Here is a 26,350-nt window from a genome sequence, read left to right as displayed (position 1 = left end):
TACAACGGAGAGTGTTACAAATGATATCAGGATTGTGGAATACTTATTATGAAGACAGATTGAGAATTTTTAGACTGCAGACACTAGCAAACAGGAAAAAGAGGGGTGATATGATTAAGATTTACAAACTTCTGAAAGGGTCATGCAGGATTTTAATTGATGGAATTTTTCAAATTATGGAGGGTGGGGAAAGGACATCCTTGGAACTGACAAGGAAAGCCGCCAAGAAGGGTGTGAGGGCTAGATTTTTCTCTCAGAGTGTGGCGAGTGGTTGGAATGGATTGCCATTGGATGTTGTGAGTGCAAGCAGCGTGAATGAATTCAAGAATAAGTATGATAGCTGGTGTGTGTAGTATGTGGCCTCCCTCGACGAGTCTCTGACTCCTTGGAGATCTCTCTTAATAATAATAATAATGATAATAATAATAATAATAATAATAATAATAAACTGAGATATTTGTCGTGTGTTATGAGTGTGATTTCGGAACAGTGGCAGCTTCCATGGTTGCTGCAATGATATGTGTGATTATATATCTTTAGTGGTGTAGGCTGCATGACTCTTCAGTTCTTTATTATTAGCATTTGCGTTTAAATGTTGTTAACTATAATTGAATTGTGGTAGAAGTAGGTAGTTATTTGGTTTAGGTCATGTGGTGCTTTGGAGACAGCGGCTAATATCTGTGTTGACCGTTAGTAATGCTGTATCCTCTGCGTATTGATATATTTGACTTTGTATAGCCAGGTCTTGAATGTCAATTATGGATATGTTGCACAGTGTGTTACAGATAATATTGCTCTTACGGGATTCTGTGCTGTATCTGTATTCCCAGGGTGCGATGTGTGCTTATTTTTGTTACTTGCCTTCGGTCTGTCAGAAAATTCCTAAACCAGATATGGAATGTAGCTCTTATTCCGACTAAATATAGTTTGCTGAGCAGAATTTCATGAAGAAGTGGGTCAAATACTTTGGTCAAGTCAAGAAGTATGAGGATAGCAAATTTGTTATCAAGAGCTTTATTAAGCTCATTTATAAAGTTCTCTAATAACATGGTTGTGCTTTTCGTTTTCGGGAAACCGTTCAGATTTTGTATGATTTTATATTTCTGTAAGTTGTTTTACAATCTTGTACCTATTGGTTTTTCAAGAAGTTTAGAGAGGAGAGGCAAATTTAGCTATAGGTCTATATTCAGTTGTGAACGTCATATCTTTTAACATGTTTGTAGATCGGTATATCTTTGCGATTTTTAGTTGATAAGGATTAGCGCCGGTGTTGAATAACATATTCAGAAGCTTAAGCAGCACAGACTTTAATTCTTAAAAGTTAGTAAAGAGATCTGTGAATCTGATTTTGCCAATTCCTGGGCTGGTTTTTCGTCTTAGTTGTCAGAGAGCATGTTTCGGTTCCAATTTGGATACAAGAGGAAAATACATGGTTTGCTGTTGAGCTTGGATTAATAGTTTTGTATTGGACCTAATGAAAATGTATATTTTTTTTAGTTTTGTAATATTGTTAGGGAAGGCATAATTAAATGATTCAGTGAGTTCCTTCTGGTTCTTCTCTGAACCAGAAATTGGTGATAAAGTCTTCTGGGGAGGGTTTCTTTTATCAACTTAATAAGTCACTAAATGTATACTATGCTTCATACCGGCATGTATTATGCAAATTTCTGAAAGTCGTGGTCTTTTTGCATTCCTAATTAGTTGGTTTCTTGTGTTTTTGTAAAATTCGTGTAGGTCAGTGTTATTGGGCGACTTTTTTTACTTTCTTCCAGAGACACTATGGAAGGTGTCTTAATATGTCTTTTATTGCAATACTATTAGGGATGTTCTCATTATCCATGGATTATTTAGTGCTTGTCTCCAGTTTCTTGTGTGTTTTGTTGCCTTTCTGTATATTTCGGCAAACAGGAATTTCAGGCTATTGCATAAAGTTATTGGATAGTTTATGTTAAATTGTCTGTTCCAGTCTGTGTTTTTATCAGGTTATCAGCGATGCTTTTTAATATGATAATACAGTGCGGTTTTACCGCATGTGGTGGATGTAAACGTAGTACTGTGCATAAAGTTGCGATAAAGTAGTGCTCAGCGATTTTAGTGACGATTATTCAAATACCCAAGAAACTGGAGACAAGCCCTAAATGACTTTGGGGAGGTTTTTCTTTATAAACTTCATAGGTCACTAGTAGACTATGTTTGCTTTGTAACGGCACTGTATTCCAGGAATTTCTAAAAGTAGTAGTCTTTACAGATGAATATATGAAGGTTTCTTCATATATTTGTGGACTCTCTTTTGGGGATTTTATGGTCGGGCTCATTTTATAAAGACTTAATATCAAGATCTGTGTAGTAGTTGGAGAATCACAGTCAAGTGTGCTTATTTTTATACCACCTACCATGATAAGTCTATCATAATTCTTGAAGGAAGTTCACTGAGTTTCTATCTGGTGATAATTTCGTCATTTTGCATAAGCACCCTGAATCCCTTAGCACATAGAAACTTGAAGTTTATTTTTCTGTTTTTGTTCTCCTTGATTGGTACAATAGGTTTCTGCAATTGGAATCCAGTTTTCTGTCAGATAGATTGAAGTGGAGGTTTGTCTGTTACTGAGAGCTCACATTGTTGGTTTGCTTTCTTGCATTCAGCTAATATGCAATCCCTCAGACTTTTACTGGTGAAGCGTACAATCAATGATGGTGGTCTCTCTTTATTTTGTTGTGTGTCTCCAATTACGGAGGCGATGACTGTAGTTGTGACTGGTACACTGATAGCCGGGCCAATCTTCTGACCCCGGTTTGGTTATTCTATCTGACATTTGAGATTTTTAATTTCGATTCTCAGTTCATTCTGGAGCTTAAGAGAGTTTGATTTTACGGAGACCATGACAGATTAAAAAAACGCTTTAGTATTTTTGAACTCCCTTGAGGATATAAAAACCAATTTGTGGCTTCATATAAACATTCTGAGGAAATATTCAATGCTCATCAGTCCACATGGTAATCCATCATATTTCTAGGATAAATATTGGTATCCTGGGATCAGAACCTTCAGTCCAAACGACGAAGATGGGAAAATCCTAAAGTTCGGTATACGATATATTGATATCAAGAGTTCACTACTTTAATTTCATGACCTTTACCATCCAGCCTTCCAACAGATGGTCAATCGTAATAAAGAGATTGTTATATTTTTCTTTTCAATTTTTCAATCAGAAAGTGGTGTGAAAATATCACTGGAAACGAAGTGGTGTTTAAATGTGGTAGTGAATATGGATCACTTTTGGGGGAGGGAGAGACGTTTGCTAAAGAGAGCTAAATTCGAGTCGATATTTGTAAATCATTCCGATGTCGAGATGGTCCTCAGATATGGCCTCCCAATAAATTCAGTATATAATATATAATGATATCAAGGGTTTGCTGCTTTATTTTAATGACCGTTTACCACTCAGCCTTCCAACAGATGGTCAATCGTAATAAAGAGCATGTAATATTTTTCGTTTTTCTTCTCTTACGCAGATGTCTCTAATTTCCTTAGTCATAAATTTACCTTCTGTTCTATCACCTTCAATGGCAAATTCCAAATTCAGTGACTCCTATTACTTGGAGTACTTGGGAGTATAGCAGTTCTCAATAATTCTGTCCACGAAGTGAAAATTATGTGGAAATTTCTTGCGATGAGCTTTAATAAGAAGGTCATTTCAAGAGGAAATATTTGTTAGTCCTTGAAATGTTCAATGCATTTCAGAAATCCGAAGCCATCACATAAGGCAATCTCCTTATCTTGCTACTTCAAAATGATTGCAATATGTAGTGACACAGTAGCATAAAATTCACGTATTTTATACTCGCTTATATTTATAATGGTATGTTCCTAGAAATGTACAATGCTATGTTAACAGTATTACATATGGAAGGGAAAAAAACAAATTTTCTTTCTTTGCTGCTTTGAATCCAGTGAAATATCTACTGTTCTAGATCAGCATGTAGGTCACCCTCCTGAGCATATATCACATGGTGAAAAAATTCAGCCATATGTCACTTGTCGTGTAATAAAAGATCCTCGAATTTCTCCATGATTGAATTATCAATTTTCGTCAACATAAAGACAACATAGGCATACTTAATATGCATAACTTGATCATTTAATATTCAAATTGAAACCTATCAACAATAGTCAATTGCGCCACAAACGGTAAACGATCCATCTTCATTAAATGCCTGCATTATGATATAACTATTCCGTGAGGGGAAAAAGATCTTTAGTGTCGCATTAATACGTCACTTAAACATCCAAGATTGCGAAAAGGGTAAACATATCAATTTCGATTTCTATAAGTTTGTTTATAAGAACTTATAGAAATATCAGCAAATAGGATTAATTACTGTATACAAAATCATCTCCGTGTTCAAACACTGCGGGAAAATGTAATCTTCCTTATCGCTTGCATTCAATACCATAGTGCTTTCAAAGCAGAGAATGTTCTCCTGTCCAAGCTGTACTTGTGAATCATTCGAAGTGATCTTGCCTCTATTGCTTAAAATGGAGAACCTCGCCCTATTTAAAAAAATACTTTTCCATTCGTAGTGAAAAGGAGAGTTAAAATCCTAACCAATAGTAGCAAATGCTTCACCTTCAGTAAACTCATTAGTTATACTGTCTGTATATATAAGATATACAGAATATATGGAGTACAATTCAAATATAATATACGTATATATAAGAAATAAACTCCGCTTTTCATTAAAAGAAAATCTTTCAACGCCTTAGTCGATTTCTAATCTATTCGAAGTGTAATTGAGTTTTTTTTTTTTTTTGGATTTTAATCCTTATTTAAGAAACATTAGCACTTGGCAGATAACGAAACGCCTGCTCTACTAACCTCACTCACCCCTTGATAGACAACATTACGACTGGCTTCTGTTAAGCAGGACGACAGTTTGATCTCACGTTGTCGGATTTTAGGGGCATTTCTCCGCAAGTCCTCACTCCGAAGGCCATTCCACTGTGGTCCACCATCCCAACAGTAGAATGGTGCATCATTATATAAATCCAGATTTACTATGGAATAAGGATAATAGTTGGACATTGTAGTATCTAATAAACGGTCAGCGCAACAAACACACTAATAAAAAATAATTTTTAAAAAAAGATAAAATAAACCTCTTATCATTTAAAATATAAAAAATAGTATAATACAATTATAAAAAAATAAAAATAAAATAAAATTATATAAAAATAAAAATATAATGATAAAAATGTAACAAAATAAATCATGATTATATACGTAATAAAACTGAATTGCATAAAATTATAAAAATATTTCATATGGTCTAGGAATGGTTGTGTTAGTTAGTGGTAGAGGATTTCTTTTCTTTTTGGGGATTTATGGTCCGGTTTATATTGTACAGGCTTAATATGTTAAGTCGTGTGTTAGTGGTTGGAGAACCACAATCAAGGATCTTTATGTTTTTACCTATTAGGATTACTTCGTCACGTGTTTGATGATGTCATTTAGCCATGTTTCTAATTCTTGAAGGAAACTCAGCGGGTTTCTATCTGGTATTTTTGTCCTTTCTCATAAAGACTTGGAAATTCTTAATTGATAGAGACTTGTAGATTTTTCTGTTTTTGTTCTCCTTGATTGGTACAATAGGATTTTGTAATATGGAGTGCAGTGTTCTTATACACTGGGGTTGAGGGTTATTTCTTATTGAGGACTGAACTTCTTGTCTTTGCTTTCTTGCACACAGCTGTGCTTGTGAATGGTACACCGATTGCTCGGCCGATCGACGTTCGGATCTTCTGATTTAGCTTTAAGTATTCCATCAATTTGCACTTTCTTATGGAATATATTTTCCATCTGAGATTTGAAGGGTCTTCATTTCGTTTCTGTTTTTCGTAGGCGCACATCAGAACCTTCACGATGGATTAAAACAAAAACTGCAGCATTTTTGCATTCTGATATGGATGGAAAAATCAATTTGTGGCTTCATATAAAAATTCAGCGAGAAAAAAGACGTCTGCCGAGTTGTAGAAAGCGTGTATGGCAGCATTGGACCGCCTCCTCCAGATTCCGTCTGCCATGACCCCTCCATAGATACGCGTAGCATCTTGTTCTCTAATACTCTCAGGTGATCGGCTTGTCTCGCCGTGAGAGTCCACGCTTCAGCACCGTAGAGGAGAACAGGCCTGATCAAAGTCTTGTATAGTCCAACCTTTGTAGTCCAAGACAGCAAGCGCGAGGCGAAAAGGAGACGCACCTGATAATAGGCCACATTCGCAGCATTTTCCCGACTCTGGACATCAGCCTCAACTTTGTTGTCTCCAGTCACGAAAGAACCCAAGTACCTAAATACCTTCACCCTCTCAAACTGTGCAGCTCCCTCTGGATATTGAGCAGCATGGCGACTCATAAAAAGGTATTTTGTCTTCTCGGCATTTATTTTCAGGCCAACTTCTTCTGCGGCTTCTTCAATAGCAGTAACCAATGCCACTGCGTCGTCCCGTTGATGCGCCATAACGTTCAGGTCGTCAGTGTGTAGCCAAGAATCCTAACTTGCACCCCCATATCGACTCCACCTTCCACTTGCTGTGTGTTTCTAATTACTTTTTCCAACACTAGATTGAAGAGAATCGGAGAAAGCCCATCACCCTGCTTTACACCGGTCTGTACTTGAAACGGGTCTGAAAGGTCACGTTCTGCGTTCACTCTTGCTCTCGAACCAGCTACGCACAACTGCGCCATTTTTCGGAGTTTTCGAGGAATTCCCAGCTCTTCTAACATCTGCCATAATTTTGGGCGTATCATTGAGTCATAGGCTTTAGAAAAATCTATGAAAATATTATGAACTTCCCGGTAATATTCCCAGCACTTTTCAAAAACTTGGCGCAGCGTGAAGAGTTGGTCTATTGTAGAACGGTTCCTCCTGAAGCCCGTCTGGTAGTCACCAAGGCACTCTTCTGCATATGGTGTGAGGAGCATTAGCATGATGTTAGACAGCACCTTGTAGCCAGTCGAGAGCAGTGAGATGCTCCTATAGTTGCCGCATTGAGTCTTATCTCCTTTCTTATATACTGAGGTGATCAGCGATTCCTTCCACTCGTCCGGCAGCCGTTCTTCTCGCCAAATGTTGTATATTCTATTCGCAAAATGTTGTATTTTCCGCCGGTATGCAGTCCACTCCTGGAGTCTTATTATTTTTCAGCATGCTGATAGCACAAGTAATCTCACTAAATGTCTGCTTTTCAATAAATGGTTCAGCAGTTTGATAAGGAGTATAATCCTCCGATATTGACGTTCCAGCATTGACATTCAGCAAGTTCGCAAAATATCTACGCCACCGAGCGAGAGCATCGTTTTAGTTTCTTAATAGATTTCCATTCTCATCTCTTATGGTTGCCGCTTGTGTCTGGGCACCTCTCATGGCTTTGATCGTCCGGTACATCTCCCGTCCATTATTCGTCACCCTAGTTCTCTCTATACTAGCCACTTTCTCATTAAGATACTTCCGCTTTTCCCTGTGTAGACATGTATTCACCACTCTTCTCACCCTCTCATATGCAGCTTTCTTCCTGCTATCCGCTAGGTAGTTCTAATAAAACTGAATTACATATAATTTTTTTTTTTTTTGCTGTGTTGGGAAGCTACGAAATCTATGATTGAGAAATTCGCGCGCGCGCACTCACAAACAGGCACGCACGCACACACACACACACACGCACGCACGCACGCGCGCACACACGCGCGCGCACGCACGCACGCACACACACACACACACACACACACACACACACACACACACACACACACACACACACACACACACACACACACACACACACACAATAACTTGGAATGTATTGATGCTTGAAAGCCAGCAATTGAGTTATTATAATAATTATAATAATAATAATAATATATTTTTTTTATTGCTAAAATATTTGTACATACAATAAACATCTTATGTGACATTGCATCTTATAATTTTACAGAGTTCAGCACTAAGTGCTGCAATTCCTACATTGGATTTCAATTAAAAGTTTTAATAATATTTTTTTGCCTTTATATTATGTATTTACAACACATGTTCTTCTAATATTAACAATGAAGATTATACCGAATTTTTTGTATAATTTTTTATTTTTTTATTTTATTTTTATTTTATTATTTTTTTTTTAAGTTTGAGAAAGAGAAAGAATGATTATACATACAAATTTCTGCATTTGCTTATAAGGATTACTTGTAGATGAGTGAGGCAAGTTTATCCCACCTACTTCGAAGCTTGGGTTAGCTTTTATGAAGAGAGTGGGATTTAGCCTTCACTATTTGTGTTGTTGCTACTGTTTATGTATGGGATGTAGGCATTGGATGCTAGTGATTTGTGATGTGTATATTAGTGTTAATGGTTTCTTAACTTTGTTGGTATATTTTCCAGAGTTCGTTTTTTAATGTTCTGTAGTTATCTACGTGTTTTAACTTTCTTGGTAGGTTGTTGAGTTGCGTGGGTATCTGATGTGATCTCACAAAAGAACAGTATGAGTTGTTGAAGGGTGTGGGGATGTAGATAATTGTCGTAGGTCGTGTTATACGATATGTGTCTCTGTTGTTTCGATAGGTGATGTTGAAGTAATTCCTTGTTAATGTCATGTAGTGTTTCAGGTTTTTAATGCTCAGAATTCTGTGTATCGCCATGTGCTTGTCGGATATTGGTTGTTGCGTGTAAGGTGTCCAGATCACTGTTGACACGATTTTCCTGTGTAGTGTTTCTAATTTTGTTAGGTTGCTGTTTGATGTATTTGTATAGACTGTTATTTAGTATCTGAGTAGGGATTCGCAGATACCGTGATATAGGAGTTTTTTTATGTTGGGTGGAATAATGTCTTTAACTTAGAAGAGTTTTACTGCGATGATCCGGAGTTTGGTGCGTAGGTATTCTATATGTTTTGTCCATTTAAGGTGGGAATCTATATAGAGACCGAGGTATTTTGCGTGTGTGACAGGTTTGATTTCGGAACATTGGCAGATATTTTTGTTGTTAATGCAGCGGTATGTGTGACAATGTATCGATAGTGATGCGGGGCGTATGATTCTTGGGTTGTGCATTATCTACATCTGTGTTTTGGTGCCGTTGATTAGAATTGCGTTTTGGTGGAAGTATGTTTTGATTTCGTTTAGGTCTTGTTGTGCTTTGCAGAGAGCTGTGTTAATGTGTGTGTGGATTGCTAGTAGTGCAGTGTCATCTGCGTATTGAAATATTTGACTTCTTATGGATGTGTTATGAACATCGTTAATGTATATGTTGAATAGAGCGGGTGATAATATGGCACCTTGAGGTACACCGTGTTTTACTTGTATACGCCGACTGTGACATGTACCTATTTTTGTTACTTGTGTTCTGTTTGAGAGGTAGTTCTTTAACCATATATGCAGTGTTCCTCTTATACCTATTGAGTATAGTTTGGTGAGTAGTATGTCATGTTCAAGTATGTCAAATGCTTTGGTTAGGTCCAGCAGTATAAGGACGGTGCTTGTATTAATAATAATAATAATAATAATAATAATAATAATAATAATAATAATAATAATAATAATAATAATAATAAACTTATATTTTGTACCTCTATTTCTCATAAATCTACTTAGGATGTTCTTAATTTAATTTATTATTTTCATTTTCATTCTATTATTTTCAATATAATCATAAGGTCTACTTTTCTTAGGTAACTCATTAGCCTTATTGGTCTGTCATATTTATTTTCACCTGCCCAATCACTATTCTGGATGTTTATCGAGACGGAGTTAGTTCCCGAGCTCATCAGGAACATATCTGTTTTCATATATGTGGTTGGTTTTCTTAGTTCTTCTATTATTTTTTTTCTCCTAGTGCTTTTAGTGCATCTGTATGAATGCTGTCTTGACCCGGTATCTTTCCTGTCTGCACTGAATAGCTTTTAACGTTTTTTCTTTCAGTATTGGAGGACCGATTTCAAGATTGTTAAACCCTCGTATTAATTCTCGTTCCTCATAAATCTGAAAAAGACTTGAAATATATTATACCATCCTTTTCTCATAAATTTCATCAGTTTTAAGTAACATTTTACCATCATCACTGCATTAAAGAGTTTTGTGGATTATTGTTCGTCATTTGTTTTATTTTATTTTTTTTTGTTTGGAGTACCATTCCAGTTTGTTATTTTTCGGTCTTCTCTTGCCTTGCCCTTATTATGAAGCCATGTTTCTTTGGCCTTTCTGCAGGCTTTCCTTATTATTTTGTTTAAAATTGTATTTATTTTTTGGGCTTATCATTTTTGCTGAACAAATATAATATGTTTTGGTTTCTTTTTATTCTTCTATTTTTTTCAGTAGGGATATAGTCATTAGCAGCATGTTTAATGAACTATGAGATTTCCAGTTCGAAATGAAACTTTCTAATGTGTTCAAAACGACTTTTAGTTCTTTGGGAAACTGAAATCCAGGAAGGGTGTCTATTTCTACCCGCCGGTTTTCACTGTTTAACTTCAAAATAACTCAAATACAGTCTCAGTCTATGTCATCTCCTGGATATGTTTTGCGTGCAAATTTTCGAAAAGAATTCGAAATCTCTTTCGAACTGTTTCCAAATCTTTTTTCTAATCATCATGTAATCCATCTGGTTTCTAATTTTACCATTCGGGCTGAAACCGGTACATAGTCATCGTCTTTTTTTTTTTTTTTTTGGTTGCTGAGAAAAGGTGTTTGCTTTTATCGGTGTTATTTTGCTCACAAAACTCGATTAAACTTACACATCTGTAATTAATATTGCAAATTCCAAAGTTACCAATTATGAGGAATAGCTCATACTCCCTTTGTTCATCAAGTTTCTCATAATGATCACAATATCAACTTTATTTGTTTTTTTAAGTTACTTTTGTATCTCCTCGTAGAACTCTTCAGCATCTTTATTACAATAGGCTTCCATTAGAAGCACATATTCGAAAGACAACCAATATCAACTTTATTTGTTTTTTTAAGTTACTTTTGTATCTCCTCGTAGAACTCTTCAGCATCTTTATTACAATAGGCTTCCATTAGAAGCACATATTCGAAAGACACCGTTTTACAATAGGATCCTCCTGCGATTTTGATTTGCATAATTCTATCACTTACAGGCCACTCTTCAAGAATAATTCTTTTGGAACTTCATTATTTCATAATGACGCCAAACATGCCGTGTCCTCTTCACTTCTTGAATTAGATAAATTTACCTCGTTCAATGATTCATTGGCATATCAGGTCTTGAAGAATAGTTACAAATACTATAAATAACAAATTAAAGCACTAAGTTCTGTGTAACATTAATTAATGTAGTTACATTTTTTCATTTGTAATGCAAATTACACAATTCATATTTACGTGTATTAAAAATAAAACCTTTAATTCAATATTTAATGTTTGTAAAGATATTATCATCCATTTACAGTATTTAATGTTTATAAATATATACAATTAACATGTAACATGTTCTGATTAGCAAAAATTATTTTTAAAGCGAATAAAGGAATAAATGAACTATATATTTATGAGGTAAGTTGGATGCTAATATTTGCAGTAAATGAATGCTGAAGCAGAATAATTTCTGATTTCTGAAGCCAGTAGGATTTACTATTTACATAATTATTATTATTATTATTATTTTAAAATTTGCTGGCGATTATTGCTGTGGTTACTATGTTTTATATCATATGACTATCAACTATTGAAGTACTAAATGTTAAGATACGATTTGCACAGTTCGTGTTTTAATGTTCTCTAACTGTTTAGATGTCTTAGATCACATGGCAAGTTGATGATTAATGTGGGTGTAAGATATTTCCTCGCTTTAGCTCAATACAAATTATTATAGCTCCTGATTGTGTAGAGGGTTGTGGTTTTTGGTCTTGTTATACGATACATTTCTCTGTTATTATGGTAAGCGTTATTGAAATATTGTCTTAGTAACAGTACATAGTGTCATAGATATTATTTTGCCATTAGGAACTGTTGTCTGATTAGTAAAAGTTATATCGTACCTTAGTACTGTTTCACAAATACTGTGATATATGAATTTTTTTGCGTTAATTGGCATCGTGTCTTTTGCTTGGAATAGTTTCACTACATTAGTTTATTTTTAAGGCATTCTATATGTTTAATTCATTTAAGGTGTTTGTCTATGTATTAACCGAGGTATTTATCTTGTGTTATGGGTGTGAAAGGTCAGACTTCTGTTTGATGGAGTAATAAAATGAGGGAATAAAGGGCCTGATGCTATTATGTAGTAATTCTGAACACTTGAAGGTAATTGCTCGCTTTATAATGTGCAATGCTGTACAAAAATCGAGTAATCGTTTATCCAGCGAAGAGAAAACATTCATATTAAACAGTTCCTACTGGCCTATGTTTTCTCTACGTCGCGCAAGCAGATTGTCCGTGATGTACGGGTAAATCAATGAACCATTTTGAACCAACTTTTAGCATTCCAACAAAACCAGTCGTTGCATTTTGACATACCTCCAGTTTGACGAAATCTCATTTCCCACACCCAGAGGGGTTTCGATCTTTTAAAATGTTTTCAACTCCATGAAGAGTAATACTTTGAAGGAGAAAAACAAACTAATATAAAATGCGTTTCTTTGTGGTAGTATTTTCGAAATCGTCTTCTGAAAAACATTTCTTCGTGAAATTTGCAGCGTGAAATTAATGACAATTTTCCTGATTTGGGAATTCAAAGACTCACATTTTCTGGATAAAACCCTACTTACCTGTGCCAAAGATTGGCTAACTCGAGAACCGGTAGATAAATGGCCTTAACAAATTCCTCTGGTGTTGGCGGCTAGAAACATTTCATAGATGTTCTAGGGAATGGAAACAAACACTATACATTAAAGTGTAATCAAAGAACAAAAATGAATATTCATGTAATAATGCAAATTTATATTTTAAAAAAGATGATCAATTCATAGTCCTGACTTCTTTACTTGCTGCTAAACAGGTTCATTTGTTCGCAGACTGTACGAAGAGAGAGAGAGAGAGAGAGAGAGACTTCTTATGTTGCATAGCATATTCTTTAAGCTTTCCTGGCTGTCTCAAAACCATAACCTCACTTCCTCCTTAGAATGTCACATAATTTATACATAATCTCCAATAATAAAATAAACCACCACTGCCTTTTCTTCCCAAAAGGGGGGTAGGCGAGGCTGTTTAATTTTAAAAGGAATCTAGGGGAGGTTGAAGCTAACTCTACCCTTTTCCCATCACAGATAGGGAGAAGACTATCAGTGGTTTTAATTAGCATCCGGGAGAGGACGGATGATAACTGCCGCCATCTAGTAGTCTCCAACCCTAACAAACCGTGTGTTATTTTCTGAAATAGTGTCAGTTTTATGGTCGATTTTCTTGAGTTGTATGGGATTAAACACCAAAGTGTCTAGGAGAAAAAAAAATTTGCTCGTGCAAATTCGACTAACTCGGGAACTGGTCGAGGAAAGGCTTAAATAAAGTTCCTCTAGTCGGTGACTAGAATTGAACGTAGAAGGGGTCTTTCTTCGGATGATCTATTACTATGGATGCAAACGCCATTTCCACAGGACTGCACCGATCTGATCTCCAATAATACACAAAGAAAAGAAAAGAAAACAAAATTCGATTGCGATGTAATGCACAGAGTGGGGAATGTTAAGAAGTTAGGAAACAGAGCTCTCTGTTAAAGAGCTTTATTATACATAACTACCTTAAGTAATACTACGATTTTATGTATTTATATTTTATACTTTATACTATTTTTAAATATTTATTTTTTCGTAAGATGTAGAATTTTTCTTTCTTTGATAAGTCAATGATATACACCATTTTAATGAATTATTTAGCAAATTTCAAAGGTATATAAGCTTGTTTCCAAATAATTTATGTTATTTTAATTTCAGAGAATTTGCCAAAGAAAGGGAAAGAGTAGAAAATAGACAAGCTTTTTTAAAACTTAGAAGAATACAGCAATTGGAAAGGGAACTAAATGGTTACGTAGAGTGGATATGTAAAGCAGGTAATAAGAAAATTCTTAAGATTTTAAATTCTTAAAATTCTTGCTGAATATTTAATTATTTATTATATGTACTCTAAGGTGGTAGATATCATGTAGAATTTTCTCCGAACATGTACATTTAATAAAAACAAACTTTGTGCTACTAGTCACAGAGTTACTACAATACTGCACAGGACATTGTGATACAAAACAAAAACATGCTTTTATTAATATTAATTTACTTTTTTTACTATTAGTCTTCAAAATCAAGTGATAAAAATAGTGGAATCTCAACGGTAATTGGATCAATATATCATTCAAATTGTTCAAAATTAACTTCAATAAATCCTTTGACTGTACAATATTTACTAGTTTAAATGCATACAATAATTTTCCCCCCGTTCTGATCTCTTTTTCGTTTTTGTGAGTTTCATCTTACACTTAGTAGGTGGCGAAGGATATATTTTTATAGGCTCTGCAGCAAACTCACTTCATCTAAAATTAATCGTATTTGGTTAACTCAAAACTACATAAGTGTAGAATAATCTCGCGATATAGCAAGAACTACAAAGATTGCTTGTTACTTCATTCCCTCCATCTCTAACCTCTTTAACAGAAAATCCAATGGTATCTGCTGTAGTGCCGTTAATAGTATCTTTGGAGAATGGTACTAAAAATAATCCGACTTCATTCGGATTATTTTTGGAGAGTCAAATTTGTACCGTGTTGTCCAGCACAGGAATTTTGTTATTCATTACTGATACAACGTTAATAACGTTTGAAAGGGCAAGTTCGTTTTTAGAAATGTTCACCATAAAAGACAAGAATAATGAACCGCATTCCAATCTAATAATTCAATGACCAACAAGATTTTTTTTCATCGAGTAATATGGTATTTTCAAACTTTCAATGAATATGAGATGAATAAACCAAAGCGTGTTGACAACCACTCCTAGCAAAAATCAGATCTAATCTCTCTCTCTCTCTCTCTCTCTCTCTCTCTCTCTCTCTCTCTCTCTCTCTCTCTCTCTCTCTCTCTCTCTCTCTCTCTCTCTCTCTGTGTTCGCTTGTTTATTTTATTCTGTTCTATTTCCATGTATTTATATTATATTATTGTGCTGTCAAATTTTCATTATTTGAACTTTCTTTCCTTCCAATATCAAAGTGAAAATCGACTAATACAGCCAGTATACTACAGTCCCGTGACGGATGATGGGGCACCTCCTTTACCCCAGACCAAATTACACAGCGCACTTGAAAATCCAGCGATCACCCGAATAATTGACTAGACCTCCGGAGATTACGTCGCTTGTGGAGCACACTGGCTTAATCATTTACTTTCTCACTTGATGGCCATTACTTGATTATGAATGATTCTTAGCTTATTTTATTACACTGCATTTGACTCCAGGTTGGGCTTCTAAACAAGGTCCATTTTACTTTACAATGAGACTGTAGAACATCTGATCAGTGCCTGCAGCAAGATAGTCCATACTGATAAATACCGCTATGATCAATTAGTACAGTGATTGTGGTGGTATCAGTCATAAGCAGAAGTACATATCCACTTTAACTGTATCATTCATACTAATTATTTAATTCTTTAATTCACATTTATTTTCCATTTAACATTTATGTTTACAGCGGTCCATGGTGCGTTTGAGACATGAAAGAGATATAACTAGTAGGTCGGAGGTATACTAATGAATTATTATTACTTGAATGGCAAAATGCCTAATCCAGAAGACTCTGTAACAAAGAGTGCCGGAAAATCGGTTGTGTACATGTAATAATAATAATAATAATAATAATAATAATACATTACATCCACGAAGTGATGTGAACCTGCTGTATCTACCAAGAAGAACAGGTGGACGGAGGCTGCCGCAAGTGAGGCACACTCTTGAAGAAGAAGAAATTAGTTTAAAAAATTACATCGTCAACAGCACTGAACAAATTCCTCAACATGTTTCATAAGAAAGCCTTCTCAAGTATTAGGAAATAAATCCGATTACAAAAAGGAACAGCAAAAACCGATATTGGCCCTCGAAAAATGAACCCATTCGTGGCCAATTTTTTCAAGACACTGAGGAAAAAACTGACGTGAACCAAGACGTGACAATGGCTGGAGTATGGATATATTAAAAAAGAAACCGAAGGATTTATTCTAGTTTCTCAAGAACAGTTGTTACAAACTAATGCTATCAAAGCAAAAATCGAAAACATCAGTAATAACAGTAAATGCTCATTATTCGATTAGAATGATGAGACTGTAGAACATCTGATCAGTGTCTGCAGCAAGATAGTCCAAACTGATTATAAATATCGCTATGATCAAGTGATCTAAATAATTCATTGGCATGTATACAAAAAAATATGGTTTTCCTACTTCTGATAACTGGTGGCAACATAAAATAAAGACAGAATCGGAAAACGAAACAGAAAAGGGGTTACTCAGTAACTCACCTATTTTATCTGCTTCTGTCTCCTCGTGATCATTATCATTCATTAAAGTTAATCGTCCATAATCATTCTTCCTCTTACTTGACACATAACGAAAGAACTCTTTGGGATTTCATTTGACATGCTTGGCTAGATTCTTCTCATAATCTGAGAAGTCACCTTTCTTGCCTGAGCCTTGTACTGTTGATGAGTTTGTTGGTCACCTTTCTCTTTATATACCCTTCACAGCGTTTTCTTCTTTTGCAGCTCGTGCTTAATACAATTTAATACTGCTTCCTCTAGATGACCCTTAATCATATCCCATGCACTACCAACATCCTTATCCTGCAGTGTTTTATGCCATGGTACAGATTTAAGCTTCCTCCTAAGCATGTCATAATCACCTGCCTTGTAGTTCCGCAAATACCCTTCTTGATAGAATATTCCTCATGTTTTACAATCTCCCAAATCAAGACCACATGGTCACTTTCACCATTTTAAGAAATAATATTCACTTCAAAAATGTTTTTTTTAATATAAATAAATTATTTACAAATCTTGCAGTGAATTATAACTTCTCAATTTGTGGGGGTACTTAAATTTTTATGAACTAAAAACATAAATCATTTCCACTAGCAAGCTTTCGTTGTGCGCAGAAAAAATTAATGTTCTTCAGATGCAGATTATTACCTAAAATAAATTCTTTTAACAGTGACTTAAATTACTCATCCATACAAATACATCCACAAATACATATACAAGTTAATTGTAAATTAACTCTTAAATTCCAAATACTGTGCACATTAATGATTTCACATTTGTACTCTTGGTATGCAGATACCGTACATTTATATGGAAAAATTTGAAAAACAAATATTGCAGGAATTGTTATAATTACAAAATGAAAAACACTAATACCATTAGCACTGAAATAAACATTTACACCGTTAACATTTTAAGCCTGCTAACGATTAACATATAATCAAAAAATTCATTTGTTCTCAGACTTTCAATTGTAAATATGTACAATAATGCTATTTTATATATATTAAATCTCATAAATCCCTCTCCTTTTTTCGGTATATATATGTGAACGCATGCACACACATGTAGGAAGGATAGTATTAATAATTCTTATATCCAAGAGATGAAAATGCTCATTTCTGAAATTACTCCATATGGAAGAAAACACAGACAAAATTCAATTGCATTTGTAATTAGGTTCAAACTGTTAGGTCAAACTATAAGTTTAAACAGTTAAACAATGTAAGTTTAAATTCTACTTGCAATAAAAGACCTATGAATAAACATAACTAATTGTAAAGTTAGCTACTGACTTCGTCTTTTATAATTTTTAACTATAAACTTAAGAATGCATAAAAATAAGCCAGGCCAGTCTTTACAAATTTAAATTATCACATTTTCCGTGAAATGCTATTTCATCATAGTTTCGGCAGCTGTTTTCTCAACTTATTATACTCGAGTACTAATCTCTGCAAAACTAACATGTCTGTACAAAGTTCATTCAAAAAAACAGCTAACAGATATTGTTTTAAAGTACAAAGTGGAACAAGATTCCTCGATTCCCATTAAGCTTAAGTTCTTGCTGATTTCATCCCTATGAGGTACTGTTCTCTCAGACTCTACCATTATCCGTGGTTTCTTAATATTTTCCTGAATAAAATGTGACACTGTGGAGTTAATCAAATGATCAACACCATTATTATCTGTCTCTCTACAGTCTTTGGCTTGATGTTAATACAGAGTTGCACTTTTTATGTGGATGTTCAAGAAAAAGTGCAACTCTGTATTAACACATATTAATCATCAAGCCGAAGACTGTAGAGAGAGAGAGAGAGAGAGAGAGAGATAATAGTGGTGTTGATCATTTGATTAACTCTACAGTGTCACGTTTTATTCAGGAAAATATTAAGAAACCACGGATAATGGTAGAGTCTGAGAGAACAGTACCTCATAGGGATGAAATCAACAAGAGCTTAAGTGTAATGGGAATCGGGAAATCTTGTTCCACTTTGTACTTTAAAACAGTCATTTTTAGCCGATTTTCTGAACGAACTTTGTACAGCAAGGTTAATTTTGCATAGATTAATACTCGAGTATAATAAGTTGATGAGTAAACCGGTATGATGAGATTTTGAACTAAGAAGTGGAACAGCTGCATTCAAGAAGTCATTTTTTGTTTTCAGAATTATGCCTTAAATTTGGTACATCATCTGCATTTATTTCAGTTGTCAAGCTTTCAGAATGAGACTGTGACTGTGTGGCAATCATTAGCTGATCTAGAATTTTATTTATTCGTATGGGGGTTCTCCTGTTCCTCGATCGTCCCTTAGGATTGTTTGGGCCCTCCTAGTGAGGCATTAAGTATGTATTTTTATGACTTTAGATCCGTGTGTGTGTTCACGGACCGGTTAGCCTGTTCTGAGGGACTAAAAACCCAAGTTTCCGGGTGAAAAAAACCGCTACCTCCGTATGAGACCGGCTAATTCATCGTATAGTCGAAAGAAACAAGATAAGGGTTCCTCACGTCATGGACGGGAGTCGAACCCAGATCTTTTCGACCAAAAAGCTTCCTCTGTACCGACTGAGCTACGGATGCTCTTGTTCTGCAATAATAATCTTGCAAGGTGTCAAAACAATTTCTACACAAATGCATCATCTGCAATCAGCTCTTGATCATCAAAACATTCTGAACTAGTAACAAATGGAGAGTTCCAATCTACAAATCCTGAAAATTCTTTTTTTTTTTTTTTTGATTCAGATTCTTTATTTTCTTGAGATAGAGGAGGGCTATTATTTAAAATATCATCTAAATTAATAACCCGTGAAACTTTTTTAACATTATTTGTTAGTTCTTTTAGTCTAGATCGCGTTATTCTATTTGAGTATTTTGATGCAGATGCATCTAAATAATAATAATATTTGGTTGCAGATCAAGTGTTGATCAATTTTATATTTAAACTGAACCAACTAGTGTCACCACACTTTAACTGTTGGCATCTTCAGGGTATTTATAAGTTTAAACAATCTCACAGTTATGCGTAACTGCAAAACTGACAAAAATAACTGTAAAAAACTGACTAGAATAATTACAAATAGGATAGTATCGAACGTGAGTGAAACACGTATCGCGTGTACAAGGTTAGCTAGCTGTTGCTAAGGAACTTTCTGTAGTTTGTATTAAAGTTAATTTCTTCCGTTTCTAAAGTTCTGATTAGGGTTCTCCATATCTCTGGGAGTATTAGGCCTTGGTTTCTGTTAAGGTTGACAGTAGAACGGGCGACTGTGGCTGCTTCTTTGAAAATTCTTGAATGGTAATCTTCCTCTATGTAAGGAGAACAGCTTTTGTCCCACTCGATGACATGGTTAGTTGTAAAGAAATGAGACGATAGGCCAGAAATATCCTGTCTGTTGTTTTTGACATAGCCAATGTGTTCCTTTTGCCTGATTTCGAGGCTTCTCGAAGTCTGTCCGATGTAACTAGAGCCACAAGCGCATGGAATATTATAAACTCCAGCATATTTATAAAAAGGATGGTTGTCTTTTGGAGATCTTAGTAGTTTATGAATAGATTCTGTTGGTTTAAATGTTACTCTTATTTTGTGATGTTTGAGGAGGCTGGCAAGCTTGTCAGAGATGTCTTACAAACGGAATTGCAATCGATTTTATATATTGAATATCTTCTTGTTCTTCTTGTGGTGGTTCAGAGAAAAGGACTGTATTGACTAGTCTTCTTGGATAGCCGTTCAAATACAGATTGTTGGAAATAAATTTTAACTGATCTTGAAGGGTCTCGTTGTCCGTTGTGATGCGAATCGCTCTTTTCTTTAACATGTGTACAATGCTGAGTTTATGTGAGATGTGGTGAGAGGAGCTGAAACGTAGGTAGCGACCTGTATAGGTCAGTTTTCTGTACACCGATAGATTTTTACTGCCATCAATTTGTTTTTTGATTAAGATGTCTAAAAACGGTAATTGGTTTTCTCTTTCATGTTCCAGAGTGAATTTGATAGACCGATGGAAAGAGTTGATCTTTTTGAGATAATCATATAGGTCATCTTTGTTATTGTTCCATACGATGAAGATATCGTCCACATATCTGAACCAAATTTTAGGTTTTGAATAATTTGGGATACGATTTTGTTTTCTAAGTCTTCCATAAAGAGGTCAGCATATGAAGGGGAGAGTGGCTCCCCATCGCCAAGCCTGTTAATTGTTGATAGATCTTATTTTTCCAAGAAAAGTAGTTGGAGCTTAGGCAGTGAGCAAACAATGAGGTTTTATCTTGTGGGAACAAGGCACTTAAGATGTCAATGACCTCCACTACAGGATCGTTTGTAAAGAGAGAGGTGACATCTAAGCTAGCTAGAAGATCATTATCCGATATATTGATGTTTATTAGCTTTTCCACAAAATGTCCGGAGTTGTGGATGTGTTGTTGTAAGAGTTTCGAGAGACGTTTTGACAATAATATATCCTATTTGTAATTATTCTAGTCAATTTTTTACAGTTATTTTTGTCAGTTTTGCAGTTACGCATAATTGTGAGATTGTTTTAACTTATAAGTACCCTGAAGATGCCAACAGTTAAAGTGTGGCGAAACTAGTTGGTTCAGTTTAAATATAAAATTGATCAACACTTGATCTGCAACCAAATATTATTATTATACTAATTTATGATCAAGAAAATACCTTCATGATAATGTTTTTTTTTTTTTTTTGCCTTTTGTCTTCGTTTTCGTAACTTAGAAGTTGTAGGATTATCATCAAAATGCAGAAATCGCTTATATTTTTTCACACATATGAAATGTTCCACACCATCTTTGCAGAACTTTGGCTCTTCATAGGATGTTTTCTTTAGGCTGAATAGAGAAATGTTGCGAGCAGTATTTCCTGTTTTGATAAATATCTTCAATACTTGGCGGTATTTTTGTTCCTTTGTTAGACTTCCCTTTCTGACTAATCTCAAATTTGCTTTATAATATCACAGCGTCAAATGATGTTAATTAACAACTTTTGCTTTCGCAGGAAACAAAGAAAACCAGAATATCTTGCTCCAATATTGACAGATATGTGAGTGGCTTAAACTGAAGATTCAATTCATTCATTATTTTAAATTATTTATTATTTTTTTCGTTACAATCTTCTAATAGAACCAAAACCACTCACAGTTAGTTATCTAGAGGCCATTGCTAAAAATAAAGGTTCTAGCAATTTAATATATATAATGGGTGTATAAAATAATTCACATATTGATTTACTTTAGCTAAAATGAAGATTTTGACTTTTTATTTTAATAATAAATATGATTATTTAATTTCTGTTTATAAAATGTATTCGGCATACATCGATATTACATTTTATTTCAACAGAGGAAGTAATTTTAGCTGAAGAAAGAACAACAGAGGAAGAAAAATTGCACATAATGGAAGGTAAGTAATTTTATTCCAATTATGTAAATATTCCAAATATCTAAAACATTATATTTTAATGATGTATGAAAATATGCTGTAAATTACAAAAGTATCAGAACACTTGAGTGCTTTATGAACATTCCATCTTTCCTTCCATTTTTTTAATACGAGAATCCTTATGCAAAGTCTAGGAAATGTGTTTGCTTCTCTCGCATTTTGCTGTCTGAACTCATACCATTACATACCATAACACAAGTGTTAATATTGAAGGTCACTAGATGGCGGTAGATGTCTATTGCTTTTTCTCTCTCTTTCTCTCTTGAACGACCTAGTTCACCGATAGCCTAGGCTCATTATCAGTGAAGGCTTGAAGAAGCCTCCAGCTAGCTACCTGTCTTTGAAAAGGTTAGGGTTAGAGGTGCTCAGTAATATGGGGGTCACTAGTGAAAAGATCAAGATCAAGATAAGATAAGGAATTGTGACGTGATTGGTTGTTGAGGTGATGAGTCATTGTGTGTGTGTGTGACATCATAGGTTTGGATTGTTTGGAATTTTCTGGGGTAGACACTTCTGACAGGATCAAGATAAGATAAGGAATCGACGCGATTGGTTGTCGAGATGATGCCATCATTGTGTGTGTGTGACGTCATGAGATTGGAATGCTTGGAATTTTTCTGGGGACCGTCTGTGTGAGTGCGACCGTCTGTGAGAGACTACCATCACCCATAATTCCATATGCGAACAAAACAAACAACATCATGTTGTTTGTTTTGTTCGCATATGGAATTATGGGTGATGGTAGGAGATAAGGATTCGGGTGTTGAGCGGCATTATCAGATGAAGATAAGTGATGTCATTTGTTAGTTGTAAATAAGTGACATTATTGTTTTGAATGGAGAAGGAATATATATTAGTCGATAAGGATTGTGTCATGATTGGTGGAACACTTTGAACAAGATCAGGATAAGATAAGGAATCGTGACATGGATGTGTTGTTATCATATGAAGATCAGTGATGTAATTTGTTAGTTGTAAATACGTGATGTAATTTGTTAGTGATTGGTGGAACACTTTGAACAAGATCAAGATAAGATAAGGAATCGTGATGTGGGTGTTGCTATCATATGAAGATCAGTGATGTAATTTGATAGTTGTAAATACGTGATGTAATTTCTTAGTTGTAAATAAGTGATGTTATTGTTTTGAATAGAAAAAGAAGATATTAGTGGATAAGGATTCGTGTCGTGATTGGTGGGATACTATGAACAAAATAGGGGTAGGGTGAATGGGAAGAAGTGACGTCAGTGCCTTGGAATTGTATTGTTATGAGTTGTAGATAAGTAAATAATTTGTGTATGTCATTATGTGGTGACAGATATTGAAAAACTAAAGTTTGGAATGTTTGGAATTTCGCTGAGCACCCCTTTCTGTCAGGGACATCATGCAGTGTGTTGGGTTCACAGTTTGTATTGTGGGTGATATTTATAGATAAAGAATCGTGACGTTATGTGTTTGGAAATTTCTGGGGAATACATTTCTCTCTGCGATATCACATGGCGTTTTGGTTTTCCTTCAAAATTGTGGGCGATGTTTTTTGAGATAAGATATTTTGGAATTTTACCGGGGTGACAAACATCAAGTTTTGTGTTTGGTTGTCTATAGATGGCAATACTAATTTTCCAATATAACTTGGGGTATTTCTTTCCTGTTAAAACTATGGGAATTCTTAGATATGGCGGCAGCGTTATATAAAAAAATAAAAAAAAATTTTCCAGTATTAGAAATGTGCTTACCCAAACATACGACCAGTCGTTATTGTAATCACAAATCACTTCTTAGGTTTAAGTTTAAAAAAAAAAAAAAAGATTAACTTACATTTCTTTCCAGAATAGAACATCTTGGAACTATCAAGGTTTTCTGAATGTTCCAAATTGTTGATTTTACCATATATTCACAGCACAAAACACACAAACACAACATCTGAAATGCAGTTGACTCTTTTTTCATTAGAGGTTACTGGGGCTAACATGTATTCACAGCACAAAAACACACAAAACATAGGAGTTAAAAGATATTTCTGTAAATAAACCGAAAATCTAGTTGACTACTTAATTTAAATTACTATCCGATTGGTTCTCTGTATTAATTCCTTCCCACAGTTGCTCACACTATCTTTTCCCAAGCTTTGTGGGAAAGTCTATGTGCGATTTTCTTGAGGATATATGTTGTTCCCTGTTTGGAATTCAGAGTGGTGTTAGAATATGGAATTCTGACAAGTGAAATGATTTTTTTTCAAATTGATTGCTTATTTTATCTATTTTACTTTTAAAATTCAGTTTAACTACATATTATAACTAAATAACTGAGCAAAATTAATAAATAAATAAAATGTATGTGAATTTATTTTTTGAACACTGTAGATTTCTCATTACGTCTTATCTTAAAGATATGTCTCTTATCCGGCCACCAATTTGTTGCACCCAGGTGAAAAATCGTGCGTTTAGGTTGGAAATCTTCGTTCCCATGGGAAATTGTTGGTGTAGTAAATTAATGCTTACATTTTTTAGACCAATATGACTATTAATTTTACCTTCGATTCTTTGTGCTCATAACGTATTTCTCACAGAAGTTTATTTATTTATTTTTTGTCTTTAACATTAGTAATTTTAAGTAACAGATATGAGACAAATAAAGTTTTGAACTCCCCGTTAGCATTTTCTTTTAGAAACTTCTTTTGCCAGCACAACAAATAAATAGTTATTTCTTATTATTTTGAATGAATATTAGCTCTGTAATATGTAGTTTGTTAATTTCTATGTCACTTTTATTTGACTGTAATATTAACAAATTGCATTTACTGAAACTAACATACAGAAATTCAATAAAGTGAAAAAGACAGTTTTTTTCTTATTCTTCTGTTTTAACATTTACACTGATCTTCATAGTGTATGACTGGCCACTAGTGCTTACATGTCATTCTCATGATTTTTCTCCATGTGATATTTCAAAACAAGTTGAACTATGGTTTTTACATAGTTCAACTATGTAAAACTCCTTTCCGTTAGTATCAATTGACTGTTGTCCTCTCAGCCTGACATTTATTCACAGTAGGGATATTTATATATATATAACATAATTATTATATTAGATATTCTTTCCAATACAAATAAATAATTATTTATTCTTACTTCAAATGAAAATTAGCTCAGAATGAAAAAAAAAACTGTAAAGAAAAAAGAAATTTACTCTCAAATAAATATTTATGATCACAGCAAACAAGAAATTCATAAGCTTTTTCAAAGTTTTGAAATTCATGCACATACTGTTTTCGAGTTTGGTTACATGTTGGGTTAAAATATCTACAGTCTCTCCGTAAAATAACTAAAGTCCGTAAAATAACTAAAATAACACAGTCACACTTTAAGTACGACAGTTTTTCTAGTCTGTTGGAGGTATCTACATGTATAATAAATAAATTGTCACTTTTCAGGTGAAATATTCTCCACTAAAATTCTGCCTATTAATTTAATACATGTTTCTTTTTGCTTCCAAGAGATGACACAGTTTCTTGAAATATTTGAGGGCTTGCATGAACAAATAAGACTTTTCATTTACTGAGTGGATTTTCAAAAAAAAAATTCTCTGGTTAGTTTTTGGCAAGAACTTTCACAAGAGAAAAAAAAATTATGTAAGACAATATATATATAGTCTTACTTAAAATTGCATAACACATCAACGACACCCTTTTGTTCATTTTAATTTACACATTTTATTTGAGTGAAATATTACTTACAATTGTATTTACTGAATCTAACATACAGAAAATAAATAAAGTGAAAAATACAATTTTATTTTTTGGTCCTTAATCTGTTTATTGTTAATTTTGCATTGTTGTTCAAAGGTTCTTCCCATGGTTTGGGAATTGCCATCATGTGGTTTTTGACAATGTGACTCTCATCTGAAAATTTCTTCAATTGTGATCGTTCGTTGGGGATTTATTACTGTTGTAAAATTAATGCTCACATTTTTATTTTTTTGAAACTAATACATATAATTTTGAGCATTATTAAAAGAACAGAAAGGTTTGCTATGTTTCCAAAAGCATTCAAAAGTACATGTCTTGTTTTAATGAACATCCAATTTCATTTAAATCAAGAACGGGTCTCTCTAACAACCTTGCTAATGTTTTTGATTTTTCTCTTCCTTTGGCAAGCAATATTTGATATTTGTATGTTGATTCCATCATTCAATATCTTAGTTTTTCCAGAGATGGTGAACCAATTTCCTACTTCAGCTGATGGTTATATTTTATTAACCAAGAATTCTGTTTTTTAACTCTTTCAGGTATTTCAATCCAACTACAAGGTGATTTTGTCAATGTAGAAATCTTAAAATAATTCCATCAGAAATACAAAATTCTTCAGGAAATAAATTTGAAGTCTT

The 26,350-nt window shown here is 34.2% G+C and overlaps 1 protein-coding gene across 1 annotated transcript in view; it reads left to right on the top strand.

The window, feature by feature from the left end:
• Positions 1-26,350, top strand: part of LOC150103937 (voltage-dependent calcium channel type A subunit alpha-1-like) — a 1,762,795-nt gene that overhangs the window by 48,583 nt on the left and 1,687,862 nt on the right. The window contains exons 6-7 of the mRNA XM_090397103.1: positions 13,937-14,052; positions 21,866-21,925. Of these exons, the coding sequence (XP_090253229.1) occupies positions 13,937-14,052; positions 21,866-21,925 (176 nt within the window). The remainder of the gene's footprint in view (positions 1-13,936; positions 14,053-21,865; positions 21,926-26,350) is intronic.

Source organism: Typopeltis vanoorti, chromosome 8, assembly GCF_054136105.1.
Source record: "Typopeltis vanoorti isolate ZY-2024b chromosome 8, IOZ_Tvanoo_1.0, whole genome shotgun sequence".
Taxonomy (NCBI): Eukaryota; Metazoa; Arthropoda; class Arachnida; order Uropygi; family Thelyphonidae; genus Typopeltis; species Typopeltis vanoorti.
The sequence above is the reverse complement of the archived record's forward strand: the minus strand, read 5'-3'. Positions and strand labels throughout refer to the sequence as shown.